The sequence below is a fragment of the Polistes canadensis genome, unplaced genomic scaffold, assembly GCF_001313835.1.
Source record: "Polistes canadensis isolate GaletaPanama2010 unplaced genomic scaffold, ASM131383v1 scaffold_68, whole genome shotgun sequence".
NCBI classification, from domain to species: Eukaryota; Metazoa; Arthropoda; class Insecta; order Hymenoptera; family Vespidae; genus Polistes; species Polistes canadensis.
The window spans coordinates 348,256-370,397 of record NW_014569615.1 but is presented as its reverse complement, the minus strand read 5'-3'; the positions used below and the strand labels follow the sequence as shown (position 1 = coordinate 370,397).

Here is a 22,142-nt window from a genome sequence, read left to right as displayed (position 1 = left end):
CAAGAATTTGATATTATCCCAAATCTTAATATTATTAGCTACGAAATTTTTCTATATCTTTTTTTTTTTCCTGCAAATTTTCTTCCCCCTACCCACAGCCCTCGAGAGCCCAGTTCCTTCTATCTCTTCTTCAGCTTTTCTAGGCAAAGGCAATTTTTTATCCCACGCAAAGTTTCTTAATTTGTAAGAAGTCTGACGTACTAATTAATATTGATGATTGAAGAGTGCTCACCTCGTTCGGTGATCAATTTTCATCGGCATTAATAAACGGGAGCTAGCTTTTCGTGGGTTAGCTGAGGAGGTTGGTGGAGGGGGGTGGGGTGGGGTTCGAGGGAAAAGAAGAGTTGGTCATGCTGAAGCTTTTCGTCTCTCGGGGGAAACGTAGTCGACGAAGCTTCAGGGAACGAAAGGGCCGGGAAAGGGATTGGTGGATGGTGGAAATAAAATAAAAAAAAAAGAAAAAAGAAAAAAAGGGTGTACTCACTGCAAAGTTAAAGCTTACCTCCTGGTGCTTTAAAAAGCGAGAATCCAATCGGTCCCTGTAAAGCTATCGATAGGGGGCAGTGTGCTTCTCGCTTTTAAAACCGTTAATTACCTTAAGTTAGTCCAATTATTTCGTTCGACTCGCACAGAGTGAAAAAGTAGAACGAAGCTAGTTGCAAAGTCGCGTTAAATCGGTAATATCGTATTAACACAAAGTATACCTTTTTTTATATATATATTTTATTATATTTTATTTTATTCTGTCGTCATCCCGTTTAACCCTTTCTTCGATCTAAAATATACTTTAATCTGTAATAAATGTATTTAATCGATTAAACGTAAAGTAGTTTTTTTTCTCATAATATGACATTATACATTAATATATATTAAGATTATTATTTATTAAAAAGAAATTGAAACATATTGATAGAAATGTGTAATGAATCTAACGGGATAGTTTTATCTACAAGCGAGTGTTAAAATAAGTCCAATAAAATAAGATTGTCGGATATTAAAAAATATTGTTAAGATTATTATTTATTAAAAAGAGAAAAAAAGAAATTGAAACATATTGATAGAAATGTGTAATGAATCTAACAGGATAGTTTTATCTACAAGCGAGTGTTAAAATAAGTCGAATAAAATAAGATTGTCGGATATTAAAAAATATTGTTCATAAAATTCCTGCTTATTTACGCGTGTATATACGTATGTCGTATTATCTCTCACTGATTTATTTTTACTAAAAAACATTTTCTTTAACTATATCCTCGGTAATGTTTATGTTTGACATTCGAACTCGGCGTGTTTATGTTCGACGTTCAGTTCGTTTGTAACAGTCGTGTCGTGAGGTTGTTAAGATTATCATCCGACAAGTGAATATTCTAAGCAACGTATTCCAAATCTTTCTCTACATTCGAATAAAAAAAGGTAATATATAGAAGATTTGTTTAATTAAATTCATTATAATTAAATTCATTCTATATAATAATCATAAATTTGTTTAATGTAAAAGTACTTATAAATTATCAAACACAATTTTCTCTATAATCACGAATTATTATTATCATTACGTGTTAAATACTCATATATAAAATACTTATATTATAAATATAGAGTGTCTGAAATTTTATAACAAATTTATCTTACAGTGATATCACATTTGCATTCACGTAAATAATAGATAATTGGGTAAATTATATGTTGTATCATTACTTTTGAATAATACTTTAAAATTATTTTCTTATTATCGTATATATAGAATACAGCTGACAGTGCATTTAAGTATTATAGAAAAACATCAGAAATACTCTGTATTTAAATATTATATTAATCAAAGATTTGCATTCACGTAAACAATAGACAATTGGTTGAATTATATGTTGTATCATTACTTTTGAATAATTCTTTTTTTTTAAATATATAATCAAAATTATTTTCTTATTATCGTATATATGGAATGCAGTTGACAGTGCATTTAACTATTATAGAAAAATATCAGATACTCTGTATTTAAATATTATATTAATCAAAGATTTGCATTCACGTAAACAATAGACAATTGGATGAATTATATGTTGTATCATTACTTTTGAATAATTCTTTTTTTTTTAAATATATAATCAAAATGATTTTCTTATTATCGTATATATGGAATGCAGTTGACAGTGCATTTAACTATTATAGAAAAATATCAGATACTCTGTATTTAAATATTATATTAATCAAAGATTTGCATTCACGTAAACAATAGACAATTGGATGAATTATATGTTGTATCATTACTTTTGAATAATTCTTTTTTTTTTAAATATATAATCAAAATGATTTTCTTATTATCGTATATATGGAATGCAGTTGACAGTGCATTTAACTATTATAGAAAAATATCAGATACTCTGTATTTAAATATTATATTAATCAAAGATTTGCATTCACGTAAACAATAGACAATTGGATGAATTATATGTTGTATCATTACTTTTGAATAATTCTTTTTTTTTTAAATATATAATCAAAATGATTTTCTTATTATCGTATATATGGAATGCAGTTGACAGTGCATTTAACTATTATAGAAAAATATCAGATACTCTGTATTTAAATATTATATTAATCAAAGATTTGCATTCACGTAAACAATAGACAATTGGATGAATTATATGTTGTATCATTACTTTTGAATAATTCTTTTTTTTTTAAATATATAATCAAAATGATTTTCTTATTATCGTATATACGGAATGCAGTTGACAGTGCATTTAACTATTATAGAAAAACATCAGAGAGATACTCTGTATTTAAATATTATAATATTCCAACGATTTTTCGAGGATAATTAATTTTCGATAAAATATTAAATGTATTTTAATCCGTACACGGACAAGATAGACGAGTTATTAAGAATATCTCGTATAGGTAAGAGGATATTATCTTCTGTCCGAACTTCCATCGAGTTACTAAAGTCCGCAGAAAGTTTACCTTTGGTCTTTCAAAAGGTATTCAATCTGAATGAGAGGTCTTCGAAGAATAAAGGAAAGCTTTACCATTCCTAACTAATCATCGACAATTCTCCATTTTCGAATTTTCCGTTTAACGGTTAATTTATGATCGTAATACGATTTGGATATTTAACGAAAAAGCACGTTTGTTTTAATTTAAACTCAATCCCTTTATTTGGAATTATTTTAAAATCTTCTCAATATCTTTATGTGTAAAAAAAAAAAAAAAAAAATATTTTCGTGATGTATAATATATATAATAATTACTGAAAGAAGATTATATCGAATCTGGTTAATCATACTCTATTCTCGAATATCTTCCAATAAAATTATTTAATTATCGTACGTAGTATATTTAATTAATCCGATTATATTTAACAATTTATATATTTATTATATGATATAAATGATCATACGATTATATTCGCATAATCTCTAAGATACGTCAAAGAGTTGACATTTCGTTTGGTTGCCTCACCATGCATCATGGTTGATGCACTTTCGATGTAACACGTCAATAAAGTGTATTACCTATAGTCTGCTAGACTATTAAGTATTACCGAAGTATACTTACGCAAGTGTATAATCTAAGTATCATTATCATTCTAAATACTTCGAATACATTTATGCATTTTATTACATACATACTTGCGCGTTAAAACTTTCAATTTAATAACTATCAATTAGCGTTTTTTTTTTTCCAACGTTATTACATAGTACGTATTCGATCAATATATTTGAATACTATTAATTGATTTAATTTCCATCTTGTTTTAACAAGAATAGCAATTATTTTTTTTTTTTTATCTATTACGAAAGGAAGAAAAACCAAGAATAATTTCATACACGTTACTTCTATTTTTTTGTTTTCTCTCCCCTTACCTTTTGCACTTTTTTGTTTTCACCTATTTCAGTTCTACCAACGTTTCACGTAGTTCTCGACCTTTCTCTTTTGCCCTTTTCTTCCACTTGGCGGCTTCGGTCAGCTTTTTATGGTCGGTCGTTAGGAAAGCCGGACCGCAAATGTCTCCGCATGAATTCTAATGTCCAACCTCCAGCCAACCCCCCTCGTTTCCCCCCTCCCCTTCCCCCCTCCCCCAAATCCTCACCCTCACATCCCTTAGAGAAGTTGGTTTGGTCCTTTGGACTTTCTCGATTTCTGTAGTCGCGCGCGTGCCTCGAAAATTCTGACCTTCTAGTTTAAAGCTCATCCCTTTAACCCCTTCCCTCCCCCACCCCCTCCTCTTTCCCCCTCTTACCTCTTCCTCCTGCTAAAGCACTTTTAACCTTTAACAGTTGAAATTTACGCGAAATTTAGCGAATTCCAGAAGGAGTCAGGAAACGAGCCCTTAGAAAAGGGCCGTTTTGTTCGAGAATTTCCATAAGATTTTACACGGGGTTAGCGGGGAAGAGGGTTCCGTGCTAATTTCTTGCAATAATTTACATACCCTCTTATTCTTTCTTCAACGGGGTTTAATGAGAAATGAAAGGAAACGAAAGGAGACGTGGATGGAACAAGATGAGAAACTGTCCATGGAATGTCCGGCATATTTATAATTAGCACACCCTACTCGACACTGTTACACTCGTCTACAAATGGTTTTTTTTTCCCATGGTATTCCGAGAGTTTCTTCTCGTTCGTTTCACGCCGTTCCTTTTTCCCTTGACATTCCTCGTATATTTCATTCTTTTTATTTTAACTTACAATTATATGAAGAAACAAGGGGTTTCTTTTCGGTGTTGAAAGTGTAATAACGAGTTGGAAAATGATGAACGCGAATTGTGTGTGTCTCATCTTTTTTTTCTTTTGTCGGGAAAAAAAGTGTCCCTTCCGTTGTAGACGAGAGGATAATTTGTGAAATCTTTTATTAATCTGCTGCACGGTTTCGTGATAAGCTAAGAGAATTCGGAGGATTCATTTGAATCACGTATGTGTGTGTGTGTGTGTATTTTTTTTGTTATCGGTTTGCTTGACTCGCAACTTTTACGTCGTGTATTAAATTCGGCAATTTGTTTTTTTTTTTTTTTTTTTTTTTTTTTTTTTTTTTTTTTTTTCGTCCACCGCAAATTCTGCGAACGACTCTGATCGATAAAAATGACAGAACTTTATCAGAGTCACGCTTTTCCTACTTGCTCCTGGCTAACTCGATAATTCAACTGGATCGTCCTATATACTGGGTGAGATATTTCAAATAGATCACCCCGAATGGAATTCATGTTTATAGGATAGGTTAATTATGATCTATCATCTTGGGATAAAATTATTAACATGAAATTTATGGTTACCTAGAAACTAACTAATTTTATGTTTAATCTACGATGAGATCGTGTAACATTAATGATACCATTATTTTATTTTTCATTGTTGTACGATTTGTACGAAAAATATTTTAATGAATGTTGAAAAAATATAAATGAAAAGTAAATTTATATTTCAACAATATATGAAATAATATAAACAATTTCTGTTTCATTATATATTATCATATATTATAATGATACGTAATAAATTAACGTAGTAAAAAATTGAGTAAGATTATAGGAAAACTTTTGTATTTATGCAAATATTGTTTCCAAATGTTACGTTCTTAAATATCTCGCCACCCGTTATTATACGTAATATCTATCCACTAACTCAAATCGATTTATACGTTGAAATTCTTATCGGTTCGAACGGACGGACAACTGTGCTTTCCTCTGATGTGGGTAAAAATTTTTCGGTGGTAAAAAAGAAGAGGAAAAAAAAAAGAAAAAAAAAGAAAAAGAAGGGTAGTTTGGCTTGTTAACGGTGAACGCACTTATTCCTCACGTTCGTTCGTACGTTCCCAACCATACAAGCCAGACGTAAAATCGATGATGCTCGTTCGCCGTTAATAATGCGACGTTCGAATAAAAAAGATCAAGTGAAGAGGATTTGAAAGCATATACCATCTTCTCCTACCATACTTACTTACTTATTTACATTCGATCTATTCAACGAAGATTCTTTTTTGCATTAGAATATTCCTTAGCTATGTGATTTTCCTACGAAAATCTTTGTGGTAAAAGGAACAACAAAAAATACTCTACGCGATTATCTCGAATCTTAATATATCTTTTTTTTTTTTTTATTTATGTCAATCAAATTAACATCTTTTTTTTTCACTTTCCCGATCGTCGTGTGTGTGTGTGTATAATAATTATTATTTCGCGTTACGTTATACATATGTAATATTTTCTTTCTTAAATTCTATAGAAATTAAATATTAATTCAATTTAAAAAAAAAAAAAAAAGGAATACATTGATCTTAAAACCGACCATTTCTCTTAACACACTTTATTCTCTCTCATTTAACAAATGAATAATCCAAAGTATTTTCCCTTTTCTATCTCTCTCGAACATTTTCAACGAAAATCCAGTGGAAACTCGAATGAAGACAAACGTGATATTCTACTGTTAAAGAAAAAGAGAAAAATATAACCGAGAAAAGAATAGAGTAAAAGGAAAAAAAAATATTAAAAAAAAAATACAGGATCTCAAGAATGACACGAAGTAAAAATGCAATTCTTTGGGACATCGTTTAAACGTCCTGTGTGTATCAAATAACAAAACGCGGTTTAGTATCCTGTAGGAAAATTAAGTGACGTCGGGTTTCTGGGTATTATGGAAATGAAGATGGAAGGAGGCTGAAAGGGGGCGGGGGTTGGTAGGGAGGTAAGGGGGAACGACGAGGGAAAAGGCAGCCTGTTGGAATGGGATAAAACCAAGTTGGCCGCATTTACCGAGGAGGATACCAACCACCAGGATGCTGGATGGAAAAGTTTTCAACGGGAAATTTGCCCTTCCTGCGTGTTGAGTCGCGGATACGTTTGAACTTTTCGTACTACTCGAAGAACACGGTTGTCGCGTCCGGAGACGTGCTTTTCGCGATAAACTCTCTCTCTTTCTCTCTCTGTCATACTCACAGACTCTATTTCACTCTCTTTCACTCTTACTTACACGTTACACGCGGTCCTACGAAATAAACTTTGGTGTTTGGTGGGTAGAAGATCGTGAGAAGGAGGAAAGTGGAATGAGTAAGAGTAAGGAGTTAGGTGGTGGGAGGGGAGGGGGACAAGTAGGGAGAAGGGTAAAGGGAGAACTGTATTTTATAGTTACAAGGAATTATTACTATATACCGTGAATACTATGTTTGCTATTTATGTAACCACATATATACATATCTATGTACATATTATATACAGGATGCTCGAAAATGTTAGGAGATTATATATAATATTATATTGAGAGATTAAATAGATGAAAAAAATACAGTTTTATACAAAATTTATGTTCTATAATATTTTTATTTTAACGACTTATTCTTCTTTTTATATATATTTTTTTTTTTTAAAGATATTCGTGTGTTTTATCATGACAGTTGTATAAGAAATGTTGACAACATTTCTCCCATGGAATTAACGACGAGAGATTGATCGTTTAATCTTCCCCATGTTTCTATCATATTATTATAAAATAATATTTATAATTGTAATTCTTATATATAAATAAAAGAGTGCACAAAGCAACGAGTGTGATGATTTTAGGTTGACCAATCGAATCGTTGAAAATTATAACACGTATACGATTAGTGTTCAACGAATAATAACACAAATTTTGTTCGTAAAATCTACGAATACTTATATATTATCATTCCAATTGACGATGTTGAAAAAATTATCTTTACGTATATAAGTTTATACGAACTTTTTTATCCATTCGATTTCACTCAGTAATATGTAGTATGTCCCAACTATTTCGGGAACCCTTTATATATATATATGTATATTTCGGCTTTGGATTATCGTTTCAGTACAATTTCCACACTATTCGCATTCTCCGCGGGACATGGTGTAATTCACAAACCATCTACACTTCAGTAGGAACACGCTCTCTTTCGTTAAAATATCTGGAGCGGAAAGAGCTTTAGTGGATTTCGAGAATGAGAGAGAAAGAGAGAGAGAGAGAGAGAGAGAGATGGTTGAGTAGAGAAAGAGAGATAGATGCTTTCCCAGGAGAATATGTGTTAGAGAGAGAGAGAGAGAGAGAAAGCGATGACACAGCGTCGAAAGGATGGGGTAAAAAGGCAAAGAGTTTTCCCCATAAAATATCGCGACGTTTCTTCTTCGGTGGAAATAATAAAAAAAAAAGAAAAGAAAAGAAAAGAGAGGAGCGGGGTGAAATAAAAAAAAAAAATGAAGCATCAGACGATCCTGTCATTCATTTTCTTTTATATAACGGTTTGACCGAAATTACGTTAACGATCTCTAGGGTGACTTTAATAAAACAAAAAGGAATCAAAAATTTATCGTGGGGAAAAAAAAAAAAAAAAAAAAAAAAAAGAGAGAAACGTGTAATTCCAGTCTTCGTTTTATTTTCTCGCGACAGCTGTTATTGGCTGTCTGATTTTTTTTTATTTTCGTGTTTTCTTTTTATTTTATTTTTTTTTTTATATATTCTTTTGTATCCCGATATAATATACAGTGTTATTAATATTTACTTTGAATTGAATAAAACGAATATGATATTGAACGACAAATTGATGCTTTCAGCAAACGTTATATTATATTGTTCGACAAATTTCTAATAAAAATAAAATACAGTAGATTTTTCGTACATTCCATGAAATGGATTAATATTTTTCCGTTTTTTTTTTTTTTTTCTTTTTTCTTTATAAATTTTATTGAAAAATGTTTACAGTAGTTTAAAAAAAAAAAAAAAAGAAAAAATAGTCTTCCATACGTTTCTATATCTATTAGTTCATCTATTTCTCTTCAGTTTGTTCACCCATCGTCGTCTGGCTTTGAACCGATCGACTGCTGTTATCATAACGCACACGTAGAACCAGCCGATTATAACGTTGTACATTTTCTGATAATAATAATCCCTCTATTTGACATGGAAAATCCTGTTGGTTTGAAAATCGATGCTTTCATACGTACCACCAGCTCGTTCATTCGTAATCGCTTTAACAACACAAAAATCTTCATAGGACTGGAATATGTGCACATGTACGCGAATTATATAACCATAAATCACATAGAAATCATTTATTTATTTCGAGTCATTTCCTATAAGCTTAGTGGAAAATAAACAATCCATTATTTCAAATCATTTTAATATGACGTTGAATTTATTTTTCTTCTTTGTTCGATTCATCGATTGTATGATGTTAGAATCAAAATATTTTTGATTATATTTATTTCTACAAATAATATTCGCGGATAGAAATGAAAAGAATAATTTTAAACATATATATTTAATATATATAAAGTATTATATAATAATTATGAAATAATATTTTTCAATTAGGGTATTACCGAAAAAATTGAATATAAATATTCTCTACGGAGTATAAATGTCAGGAATGTTCATAAAAAAAGAAAGATAAAAATACATATATATATATAAATAGCGTAATCGATTATTGCAAAATTGTCCTACGTGCAAAAAATAAATGGAAGTATAATAAATGTTTCTTTTTTCTTCTTCCTATTTTTTTTGTTTTGCATTTGAATAAAACACGTATAAAATTTTTGCGTACCACGCGCACATTTAATTATCTTTTCCAACAGTATATCGAAGCATTTTATTTCGCTTACGCGTTTGCATTTATTGAGCTCCGTAATGTTTACATTTTGTGGTTTTACCGCAGAGCTTATGTTTCCTACGTTTAGTTTGTTTCGATCAGCCGAGCGGTGAGGTGGAACAACTGTGAACAACAACAACAACAGGTGAATATTAAAAAGGATTTTGAAATGATCGTTAATCTGATAGAATAATTATATAGAAAATATAGCAGATATTAATATATTGGATAGATTTTAATTTTTTCCTTCGTTTTTTTCTTTTTTATTCACGATTATTACAAATCTATTGATATCGATTACTTTACAAAGGACAAAAAAAAGCGTAGATTAATTGCGTACATTTTTTCCATTCACGATTATTATAAATTTGTTGGTATCGATTATTTTACGAAAAAAGAAAAAAAAAAGAAGCAGCAGATATTAATTGAGTAAATTTTTTTGATTTTATTTTAAATTCCCGACTATATTACAAATCTATCTATGTATCTCGGTTATTATATATATACTTCAAAAAGAACGAAACAAAGTGGAAATTAAATGAAATACATTTCTTTTTATTTCCTTTTTTTTTCTTTTTCTTTTCTCTTGTTCACGATTATAATACACAATATATATAATAAAAATCCGTTTGATATCATCGATTAATTTAACGAAGAAAATGATATAAAGAAGGTACGATAATATAATATAATAATAAATTATAATAAAATCATGTGAGATAGTGTTTTAAAATTTGATCGTTCTCGAAAGTAACACACCTTTTTGAAAACTTTAACGAGGACGAAAGAAACGACGTATAGTCGTTCATCCATTCGCCTGGGAAAAGGGTCGAGGAAATCATTGGACCGCGTTCACAGGACGGCTTGAAAATAATCGTTCGTTATCGGCGTCCGGGTCAGTGCGGATGTGGAAGGGTTTTCTGCCACTAATCACGGTGTGTGCTATAAGAATGGTCGAGGAAGAAGAGTAGTCCACGAAAACGAGGAATTCTGTGTATGGGTTTGTTCGTGTTCGTGTATATATCTGAGATTGTATGAGAAAGAATGAGAAAGACAAAGATAGGAAAGATTTTCTTCCTTCTATTTCACTCTTTGCTTGCTTTCTCTCGACTAAAGTAAAAGAGGGAACCGTGGAATGGGCCTTCCAATAGGATTAACCCTCGTCCCGTTAATCCTTTTATTGGCGCGGCAAATCCTGCGACAGGTCACGTAAGAGGGTGTCTGCAAGCAGAACTCGGATTCGCGAACTACCCCAGTTATATCCTTTCCCGATGAAGAAAGAAGATATCGAATGGGGACGGAGACAACCAACCGAAAAGCTAGATTCAACCGATTTTATAATCAGATCTAAATCGTTATTAAACTTCTTCAATTTGAATGATTCCTTAATAGCCTTAGAAAAGACAATTTGATTTATGTATATATATATGTATGTATATTATATTATTAGAAAGGTGATTTATATTTATGAAATTAATGGATTTTTCTTCGTGTTCTTATCCTTTAAAATATATTCTTAAATGTAAAATAATTATTATAAATGATTTTCTCTATAATTGTGCACTTTTAAAACTTCGACATTTTCTCATTATTTTCATAAATCATTTATGTTTGTTTAAAGAAACATACGTTTCCTATTGACCCATCAAAACTTTTAATACTAAACCTATAAAATATATATGATATATTATTATCTTTAAAGTATTCATTCAAAGTATTTTAAACTTGACTTATTTGATTCGATTTATTTTTATTTCATTTGATTTGATTTGATTTTATTTCCCACTCCCCAAGTCGATTCATATTTCTTTATAGAAGCAAATACGACATATACACATACATATATGGGGGGGTATACACTTTACGTATAAACGTATGTTCTACGCGTTGCGATATTCACAATGAAATCGTTTTCTACGAGGTAGGAGGATGGGTGAAGGGTTGAGGAGGGATAAAATGGTAATACGTTGAGGAAGTAGGAAGCAAGGAGGAGATATGTATATATATTCGCTAAAAGGTACTACGAACACCATAGACGAAATTTGAGAGTCGACTGTCGTTTACTTTAGCACGCACACGAGAGGTTATCCTGCAAAAGCTTTACTACCGGCCGCTGATGCTTTATTGCGTTATTTCGCTTTTACTAGCCGAGCGATGCAAACACGAATGTAACTATCCGACATCATCTCGTATGTGTATTCATACTTTTTATATACACATATATATTACGTATATTTGTATGTGTACAGTAGTTCGATGACGTTTACGAGATATCACGGAATTGGTCGTCGTTTACATTTCCTTCTTCTTATTCTTATTATGATGATTATTATTATTATTTCATTTTAAAGAGTCTATTAACTTATGTTTTGAAAAAAAATAATTTTTAATGGATATTAATGTAACCATAACTGTACTCAATCTATTTCTCTCTCCCTTACAAATTACTTACTTCATTGAAAAATGTGTTCTTTTTTTTTTATATTCAACTTTTCCTTTTCCCCTTCTACGTTGGAATAAAGAAAGAAGAAAGAAAATAAGAGAGAGAGAGAGAGAGAGAGAAAATAAAAGAAAGATAGAGATATATAAATACGAGGAAAGCAGGAAGGATAGATAGGTTGGATGGTGTATACGTGTGTAAAGGATATAAGAGGGTTCTGTGATCGTCGGAAGGATAGCATTAGTCCCTTTCGGGAAAGTGGCCACGTAGCGGAAGCGCAACTTCAAAGACCTACGTGATAAATGGAGGAACGAACGAACGAACGAACCAACCAACCAACCAACCAACGGATGAACATAGGAACGTAGAAACGTAGGAACGTAGGAAAGTATGTACGATCGGTGTGTAGACGATGATACGAAACGTTAGTAGACGGATATCGGTAACCCCCCCCCCCAACCCCCCACACGTTACTGATATTCCTAACGATGGATCCTACGTGGGTCGGATCGCCATCAAAAGAAGGGCATTCATCTCCATTTACATGATAGTACACGTACTGCTTGTAAGTAGGATTTTCCTTTTCCTCTCTTTACTTTCTCTCACTCTTTTATTTTTTTTCCTTTCCCCTCTCTTTTTTTCTTTACCTTTTTATAGGATTCCTTTGTAGGATAGAAAGAAGCGTGTACGGTTAAGATCAACCGGTGCACGGTTTGTCGTTAGGTAAATAAGAAAAATGCAAATATGTCTTTTATACCAGTTTCAAAAGTTTTCATTTAAACAACCTGTTTATATATTCGATCTTTAGAATTTTATCATATAATCATTTTTATTATTTTTATTTTCAGCTGTTTTTAATATACGATTTATTAGAATTTTGTTGTTTTACGAATTAACGAATTGTATTAAATTGATATTTGATTTTGATTGGTAATAATATTTGTTGTAAAATGATAAATTAATATTACAGTTTGTAGTTTAGAAATGATAAAGAACAATGGTAGAAGATAAGTGTTTACATACGTTACCACGTACCGAAGGAAAAGAAAATCGATATACTTTGTATTTTCATTTTCCCTGGGAAATACGTAGGTTAGTTGGCTTTTCATTTTGAAGAAAGTAGTCGTAGTCGTAGCAGGAAGTAACCATTATTCTTTGAGAGCGATATGTGCGCCAAGCGACACGTAATAACGTCGAGGAATTTTTCCTTGCACCGTTCCTTCGTTCTATTCCTACGTTTCTTCGTGGTCTTCCTTCTTGGATTCTACGATCTTTTCTCTCTATCTCTGTCTCTCGTTTTTTCCTCCTACACGAGTTACTTTTCCCTTAAAACTCTTGAAAAGATCAAATTTTCTTTCCGCCTTTCCTCCACGTACCTTTTACTCTTAGATTTTTATCTCTTGTAAAAATACGCTCGCGATAAAAAATATATATATATATATATATAAAAAAAAGAAGAAGACCTGTAAACCGAAATAAAATAAATTTTCCTCATTAAAACTCGTTTATTTCTTTATTGTCGAATATATTTAACTGTGGGAATATTACTATGATTTAAGATATTAAACTTTCTTTTCGAAATAAAATATATATTTTGTATTGTTAATAAATAATATCTGCTGTTTTTTTTTTTTTAACGCTCGATAGGTATATTCAACGTTAACTTTAATAAAATAAAATATAAAAAACACAAGGTTTTTAATATAATAAAAGTATATTTCAATAAAATCAAAAGGCAATTAATAATACACCACGTATGCGTGTATTACTTCGAATATAAAAATAAATAAAATAGAAAAAATAATACAAAATAAAATGTGTACTGATTGATAATTATTATTAAATTTTAGGTATTGATATTATATTTTTTTATTCAAGTATAATAATTTAAAAATAAAGTATACAAAAATGAATTAAAAATTTATTGTGTCAGATAGTATAATTCACGTAGTATTTCATTTAATTTTATAATATACGGACAACAAAAAAAAAAAGGGTTTGTGCCTGCTAGTGACAAGGTTTCAGTGGTTAAAGGGTACGACGGATGACTCGTTGAAGAAAGGGTCCTGTGTCCTTAAACGAAATGTTCTGATTTAGATCGATTATTTCCTTCGGTGACTCCTACGAAATTTTCCGCCCTTTCGTTTTCCTTTATTCTCTTAATTCTATCTTCCTTTTTTTCAATTTTCTTTCTTTCCAAACGAATTCGCGTGAATAAAATACACGTTTGAAAATTGGCCAATGAGAAGCGAACGATTGAAATAATTCGAAACATAATTCTATCCTTGAAATTAATCGATACAATCATTCGAAATTCAATTATCTCTAATCGAATTTTTATTTAATTAAAACTAAATTTGTATAATATAACGATCCTTGTATGTATCAAACGTTCATAGAAATATTTTTACATACACGATGTGTAGTATCTTGATTCAATTCTAATAATTTATTGTATTATTATTATTATATAATTCTAAGTGTTACAATTTCTCTCGATTTTATTAGGATTGCATTGAAATTGTATTTTTGTATACTTATATTTATATTTTTTTTTTCAATAGAAATTTAATTAATTCTAATTGTAAAGATTGAAAAAGTTTCGAAAAGAATAGGGATGATGTTCTATTGAAAAATCTAAATCGCTATCTAAGAACTAAGAGAAAAAAAAAGAAAAAAAAAAAAAAAAGGTAAGAAAGTATTTCGTTTGCGGATCAAAGGGCAAAAGTTTTCCCTTTTTAGTTTGGAATTAATTGTACCGTGATATTGAGACGATACGGCGTGTAACCATTTTCTCGAAACAAACGACTGGAACGCTTGTATTTGGAGTTCTTGAGATTCTATCAGAAATAGGAGGGTAAAATCCCTTTTGGGTTTCTTTCGCTTTTCTATCGATTAGGTCGATCCCTTTATTTTTCTTTTTCTTTTCTATTCCTTTTTCAACGTACGACTCTTCCTCTTACCGACTCACCAATTTTTCTTTCTTCTTTCTTATTGTTCCACTTATTTCCTATTTTTCTTTTCTTCTTCCTTCCTTTCTTCCTTTCTTCCTTCCTTTTTTTTTCTTTTCTTTTCTTTTTAACCTATGAAAAACACTGACGGTTGTCTTCTTGCAACGTAGAAACACACAATTGGTACCATGAGTTTCCCCTTTTACGTTAACCCTTCCGTCAAGTTCAATTAAAATCTGACAACTGATAAGAAGAATTTGAACAATTAAACTTTACGAAATTATAACATTATTCATCGATCATAATTAATAATATAATTTCAATAAATACACTAATTGGATATTTCATCGTTTAATATTTTAACAAACCCTTTATCTCTCTCTCTCTCTCTCTCTCTCTCTCTCTCTCTCAGTTTATTACAAATACGTATTAATAAAAACGTTTATATTGAACAATTTATTTCAATGAATATTTTCTAATAATATCGAACATACATATATCAAAATTTGATAACCAACAGAATGCTTTTGATAATCAAATGAATCAAAAGAAAAAAAATAATAATAAGAATAATATTTTTAAATCTACGATATATCAAACGAAGTTGCATGCTAACTTCGTATAGCTTTTAACCCTTTTATATGTACATCCCTTATATACAATATGTATATTCCACACACACACATATATATATATATAAATATATGACTTAATGACTCGGTAAAAGTTCGTGAGCAGAATGGAGACTAGAAACGAGATAATCTGTCGTTCGCAATGAACTTTGCCTATTGTGGGTTGCGCTAGAGAAGTTTCTCCTAGTCATCGTCCTTAGTTTGAAAGGCACATACAGAAAGTATAAGAGAGATAGAGATAGAGATAGAGAAATAGAAAGAGAGAGAGAGGGTAGGTTTACGTGCGTGTCTATCTATGTGAGAAGAGTATGAAACGACGGTACCGATAATTCTGATAAGAGCACTCCTGCATGCATGCATCGCACGCCACCACCACCACCACCACCGATGCATATTATATACAGACATGGCGACTGTTACAGGACAAATAGGAACATGCGTGATAGGACAAGTTTGCAAGTTAAATGGTCCATAAACGCTAGTTTGAATTAGTTGCTCTGCACACTTGCTAAATATAACGTAGACCACGTGCAAGTAAATATACCCATCCGTTGGATACTAAAATTCTTTAGATCATTTATTTCTACCATTTCTATTTTATCGTTTAAACATTTCCGACCTATTTCGAGTAAAATCAAAATTACATTTACACATATATTTTTATTAATTAATTACATTTATATTAACTCCACACATATGTGTTCATAATAATGAAAGTGGTCTAAGTCATGTATCTTTTGTTTCGTGTGATATTTAAAGAATTATATTTTAATATTAAAAATGTTAATTCTATATAATATTGAAATAACGAACACTATTTAATGGTTCATTTTTGACAATATATCGTTAAAATTATATTGAATTAATTTAGTTGAAAATAATGCGCTGTGAAATAACTAATAAACTCATTTTTTTTTTTAATTTTGACTTACAATAAGACTACTTTCATAATTATGAGTACATATATATATATATAAATTATAACGATTGGAATGTTGAACATTATTTACGATATTCGTTTATTAGACGATAATAATTTTGTATTGCTGCATTTGTCTTTTCGTATCATTGCAAAAAGAAACGAAACCAACCTTTAGAGGATCTCGAAATGAATTTGATTATTTATTTATCGATCGATATGGAATTACACACGTGAATATTTCATTTGTCCAATTGAAATTTGTCTTTTCTATATCATATATTGTTCGCGAATTTTCTTTATAAGTAAATAAATAATTGATTAAGTTGGAAATATAATCTTGACCGAATATAGAAATAATCGGATAACGTTTAAAGTATTTCTTTTTATCGATTGGGGAACGATAACATTTCCAAAAAGACGTCATTATTTTCCAATGACGTTATTCTTTAATGGTAAAGATTATATCGATTTGTAACAATGTAATTTGATAAGTGTAGAAAAATAATCTTAGAACTATCGGGGGGTATAGGTTTATTTCGTAAAGAAAAAAACGTCATCAATCGTAAGAGATATATCCTGATCCAAGAGACGAAGTAATAGTAGTAGTACTTTCGTAGGGAATGGCCAAGTTCACTTCAGGGACCATCCTCGACCCAGTTGAAAATCCCTTAGGAGGTTCTCTCCCTCTTCCTTCTCCTCCTCCTCACTCCTCCTCCTCCTCCTTCTCCTCCTCCTCCTACAGTTGGTTACATTACGGGGAGTGCTCCAAACTTTAGGAGTAAAAAATAATTTCGTTGGCAATATTCGTACCTTTCCTTGAAAATTCTACCGGCGCGGGGAGATGGGGGTGAGGGTGGTAAGGGTGGGTGAGGGGGTTCTACGAGTGCATTCGTCGACGACCTTTCTCCGGATGAGTCCATCGAAACAAACTTTTCGAGTCTTTTTTCTATATCTTTCTCCGTGTTTTTTTTCTTAAAGAAACAAAAACAAAAAATTCGGAAAAAAAGGAAAACTGAAACATAAAAAAGAGAGGACTCCTCTTTATCAACGGATTAATCATTTTCTCTGTATCCTCGACAACATTTTTCTTCATTAATTATGTTATCTTTCAATCGATATTTTTGGTAAAAGATAAATAAAGAAAGATAAATCCTAAAACTTGTGTGTATAACAATTAATAATCGATTTATTGATTTTATAACACGAAAATGAAAAGTAACGTTTATATTTGACGAGGTGTTTTCTTTTCTTTCTTTCTTTGTTTTTATTTTTTTGGTTTTATTGATAAGAATTACAAACGGGTGAAATAATACGATGACCGAAAATGAGAATATCCATGAAACTTCCGGGATTTGCCCGGAGGAATTTGAGTAAGCCTCGACGAAGCTTCGTAGAATTAATAATGACAAAAGAGAGAAGGAAGAGCGGACAGCTTTGACCAAGCTGAATCACTTGTCTGAACTGTATTTTGTTCATATATATATATGTAACAAACCAACCTATATAATACATATATATTATATATTATATATTGTATGTTACATATGTAAGCTATGTATAAATAAATATATATATATATATATATATGTATGCATGTATATGTCATGATGCCCCATTATGCTTATGAATATAAATGCACCCATGGGGATGCAAGCAATAAATGCCGACCACTGGCCTTGCGGATCTCTGAATTCTGCTTTACTGCACGTAATTCGACTACACGTGCTACCTCTCTCACTCTCTCTCTCCCTCTTTGTATTTTTGTTCTCTCTCTTTTTGTTCGTCTTTTACTTCGAAAAATGTGGAAAACGAAACAAACGACCGGACGTACACTTTTATTTCTTATTCTTTTCTCATTTCTAACATAGCATCCTATAAGTTTCGTATCTATAACATAAGAGAGAGATAGAGAAAATAGAATGTATAATAGAGAAGTAATTAAAACAAAGTAATATTCTGCTGTAGATATTTTCAAGGAGACATACTACGATAGTTAATAAACCATGATTATGTTACTAACGTGCATACCTTTCTAAATTCATATCTTTTTACGTTTAGAAAATTATTATCCGATATATTTCTACTAAACGATTAAAAAAAAAAAAAAACAAGCAATAATGTTACGCAAAAGTTTTGCAATAGTTTAGATAAGTATAGATTTATTTTCTTCACACGATCTATTATATATTATAATAAATTCATATCGTAAAATAATTATCACATTTTTACATGTATTGAATAAATACCTATTATATTTGTATGCGTATTTTTTTTCTAATCAAATTGTTTTCGTAAAAAAAAAAAGAAAGAAAAAAGAAACGAACAAAAAGAGGAAAAACCATTCGTCCAGTATTCCTCGTGCAGTTTTTGTTTTAGTATGCAAGAGCGTGCAGATCTATGGTTCTTTTTTATTTCAATGGTTCCTTTTTTTCCTCTCTCTCTCTCTCTCTCTCTCTCTCTTTCTCTCGCCGATTAACTCGCGCATCCTGACTGATCCTTCTCACACCACAACCCTCTTTGATCCCCCCTAGTCCCGCCCCGCCCCCACCTATCCCCCTCTTCTCGGCCCACTTCTCGCGTGTCCACCAGCTTTACTCGCTCTTGGATCACTTCCAAACGTTTGAATCTGCTTCGCACCTTTCTCCATTTTCGCATACTCCACCTGCATCCCAGTTCCCATCATTTTTACTATCTTCCTTTTTTTTTTCTCTTTCTTTTTTTTCGTCCATCCTTCGGCCGCCTATCTGCGAAAAGCCATTTCCCTTTTATCCGATTTGTCACACTAAATTTCTTTCATTATCATTCTCTTCGATCGAGAAACCCCCTACCCCTTCCCCATGCCACGTTAAAGTACTTTTCCTTTTACCCCCATCGAATTTATCAACGTTACGAGACTTGATCTACTCCCATCACCCCTTTCCCTTCCCTTCCCTTCCCTTCCCTTTTTTTGCCTTTTCATTCAGTTTACGAAATAAGTTAATTCCAGTTTTTTTTTTTTATTTTATTGCTACACAATTAACTGACCGGTTAACTCGTTTTTTTATCCGGATCAATTTTAACGATCGGTCGGTCGTTGTTTTATCTTAAAAAAAATTGTAATGGGAAGACTCTTATCGATAAATATTTTATTTTTATTTGCGAATATTTCAATGAAGGTTGGCCAAATGACTTGTGAGAATTGACTTTCGTTAAAAAAAGAAATCTAATTGTTTAGCCTATAGAGTGGGGAGTGGGAGTGGGGGAAAGGGAGAAATAAATCAATCAATCGAATGAATCGTTGAAAGATTATAGAATTAATTTTGATGATTCGATCAATCATTTTGATTGATCCAATAATTTTGTGATTGATAATTAACCGTGTTATATTATTAATCGAACAATTAACGAAAATTCAATGTAATTCGATTATGTATACAACGATTTAGTTTTGAAATTGTTTTAAAAGGACATTTATAAAGTTTAGACAATGGTCTTTCGTGTGTCCCATGATATTTTTTAACAAATATATTTAGTCTCATTAAAAAAAAGCGAATACACTTCGTAGAAGAATGCATAATGTTATACGAAATATATCGCGTCAAAAATATCAGTCACCCTTAGAAAAGAATTTTTCTTTCCTTTTCTTCAACGATTTTCGCATAACCTATATCAAACGTTTGCATAATTTGCAATTAGATGAAGATTAGAACTTCGGATTGATAGAAAATATTTTTCGAGCATAAACGTGAAAATAAATTATCCTCGCAATCAAATTGAACTTTACGCGTACTTACAATTAAAAAAAAGAAAATATAAATAAAAGTGGAGAAGTTTCGAGAGCTTTTTTTATTATACCACTCGTGAAATTTTCTTTGAATATATTTCTTTTTATAATAGAAGAACGACGCGAGAATCGTGAAAAATATTTCATCTTTTGTTTAACACATCTAATGTAATTAGAATTTTTCTCGTTAAAAGAAAAATACGAGAATCAAAGTTTAAGTCAAAAGAAAATGGACTCCAATCATATTTTCGTTTCTTCTTACAGTTTGCACTCAATTCAGCAGAGGAGTGTACTCGATGTTGGGTGCCGTCAGTCCGGATTCGTTCGACACGCTACATTCCTACAGCAACACATTTCAAATGCCCTTCGTGACGCCATGGTTTCCTGAAAAGGTAAAAAAAAAAAAGGCTCTTCAAAATGTATTCTTTTTTCGATAAATATCAAATTACGATTTAACGATCAAACGTAAACGCGCGAATTGAACCTATCTCTCTCTTTCTTTCTTTCTTTCTTTTTCTTGCAAATCAATCAAAGATCGAAAAACGATATGACGTAGATACGTTTTATCCTGCAAACCTGTTACTTCTTTTTATTCCCAACATTCCATTGTTGGTCCCTGCCAAATGAGGTTAGGCAAAAGTGTGCGCCCCAATAAAACCATGAAACTTTTACCAAAAACCATTCGCTATTCGAGACTCGCTAGTCGAATGGTATACGAGAATAGAAAAACGTGAAAATTTGCTTTTCACGAAGAACCCAGGGAACGATTTTCTTTGCGATACCACACCAATTGATATCTTTCCAATTCAGAGTAATTCGAAATTAATTAACGTTCGATCGATCGATCGTTAACGAAAAATACAAAAGAGAGAGTGTTAAAAGAATAAACGAAAAATAAGAAAAAAATAAAAGAAAGAAATGACTGAAAGAGAGATAGAGATTGGTAGATTAGGGGAGTAGGAGTAGGAGGAGAAGAAGAAGAAGGGGGTTGGTGTTTGTTGGGGAGGGGGGTGTGGGGTAGAATGGCACATCCTGCACAGCAATCAGATACGCATAATAGGGGATCGTTCGTACAAATAAATATATGTATGAAACGTATGGGTGTGTATCAAACTACGTGTGACTAGAGATGCAAAAGTCGATGGGGGGGGGAGTTACGTGTGTAAGTGTATTCCCTGTATATATAGTATGTAATACACGATCTGCGCATATTACAATTTGAATTTCCAAATGAATTGGCTGGTACGAAATTTATCCGGGCGAATCGCGACACGTTGCATTTATCGTACCGATATCGAACGCTTTCAGAACCGATACACCATCCAACCCTTTCCTTCTCTCTCTCACTCTCTCTCACTCTCTCTCTCTCTCTCTCTTTATTCGTATGTACCAAAATTTATACGCTAGCGACTGTGAAACGTAGTAGCAATACATGTAAACGCATCGAACATGCTGAATTCACATAGAACAACACACCGAGGAGATGTCTGTCGCGAATAAGTTTCGTTTCCAACTCACTATCTCTCTCTCTCTCTCTCATTCACTCACATTCGTGTTAGTGTTTTTACGGTGATGCATATATAGAGAGAGAGAGAGAGAGATACGATCTGCGCAACACCGAGAGTAACGAACGTCGATGTCGTTTAAATGCTAATCTCCCTGTAATGCTGATTCGACGGTACGCTTTTTCGTTCGAATCGTGGTTTCCCCTACTCTCCTTGTATTCGTTTACAAAATAAAAAAAAAGAAACAAGTAAGTACGATTGATCGAAAGAATCTATCTTCTTCTTTTTACGATTTATATCGATATAAACGAATACAAATAAACAAAAAAGAAAAGAA

The 22,142-nt window shown here is 31.6% G+C and overlaps 1 protein-coding gene across 3 annotated transcripts in view; it reads left to right on the top strand.

The window, feature by feature from the left end:
- The window catches only part of LOC106786213 (glutamate receptor 1), a 209,026-nt gene that overhangs the window by 129,724 nt on the left and 57,160 nt on the right, over positions 1-22,142 (top strand). For all 3 annotated transcript variants that reach the window (XM_014747355.1, XM_014747353.1, XM_014747354.1), the window contains one exon: positions 20,565-20,692. In XM_014747355.1, the coding sequence (XP_014602841.1) occupies positions 20,565-20,692 (128 nt within the window). The remainder of the gene's footprint in view (positions 1-20,564; positions 20,693-22,142) is intronic.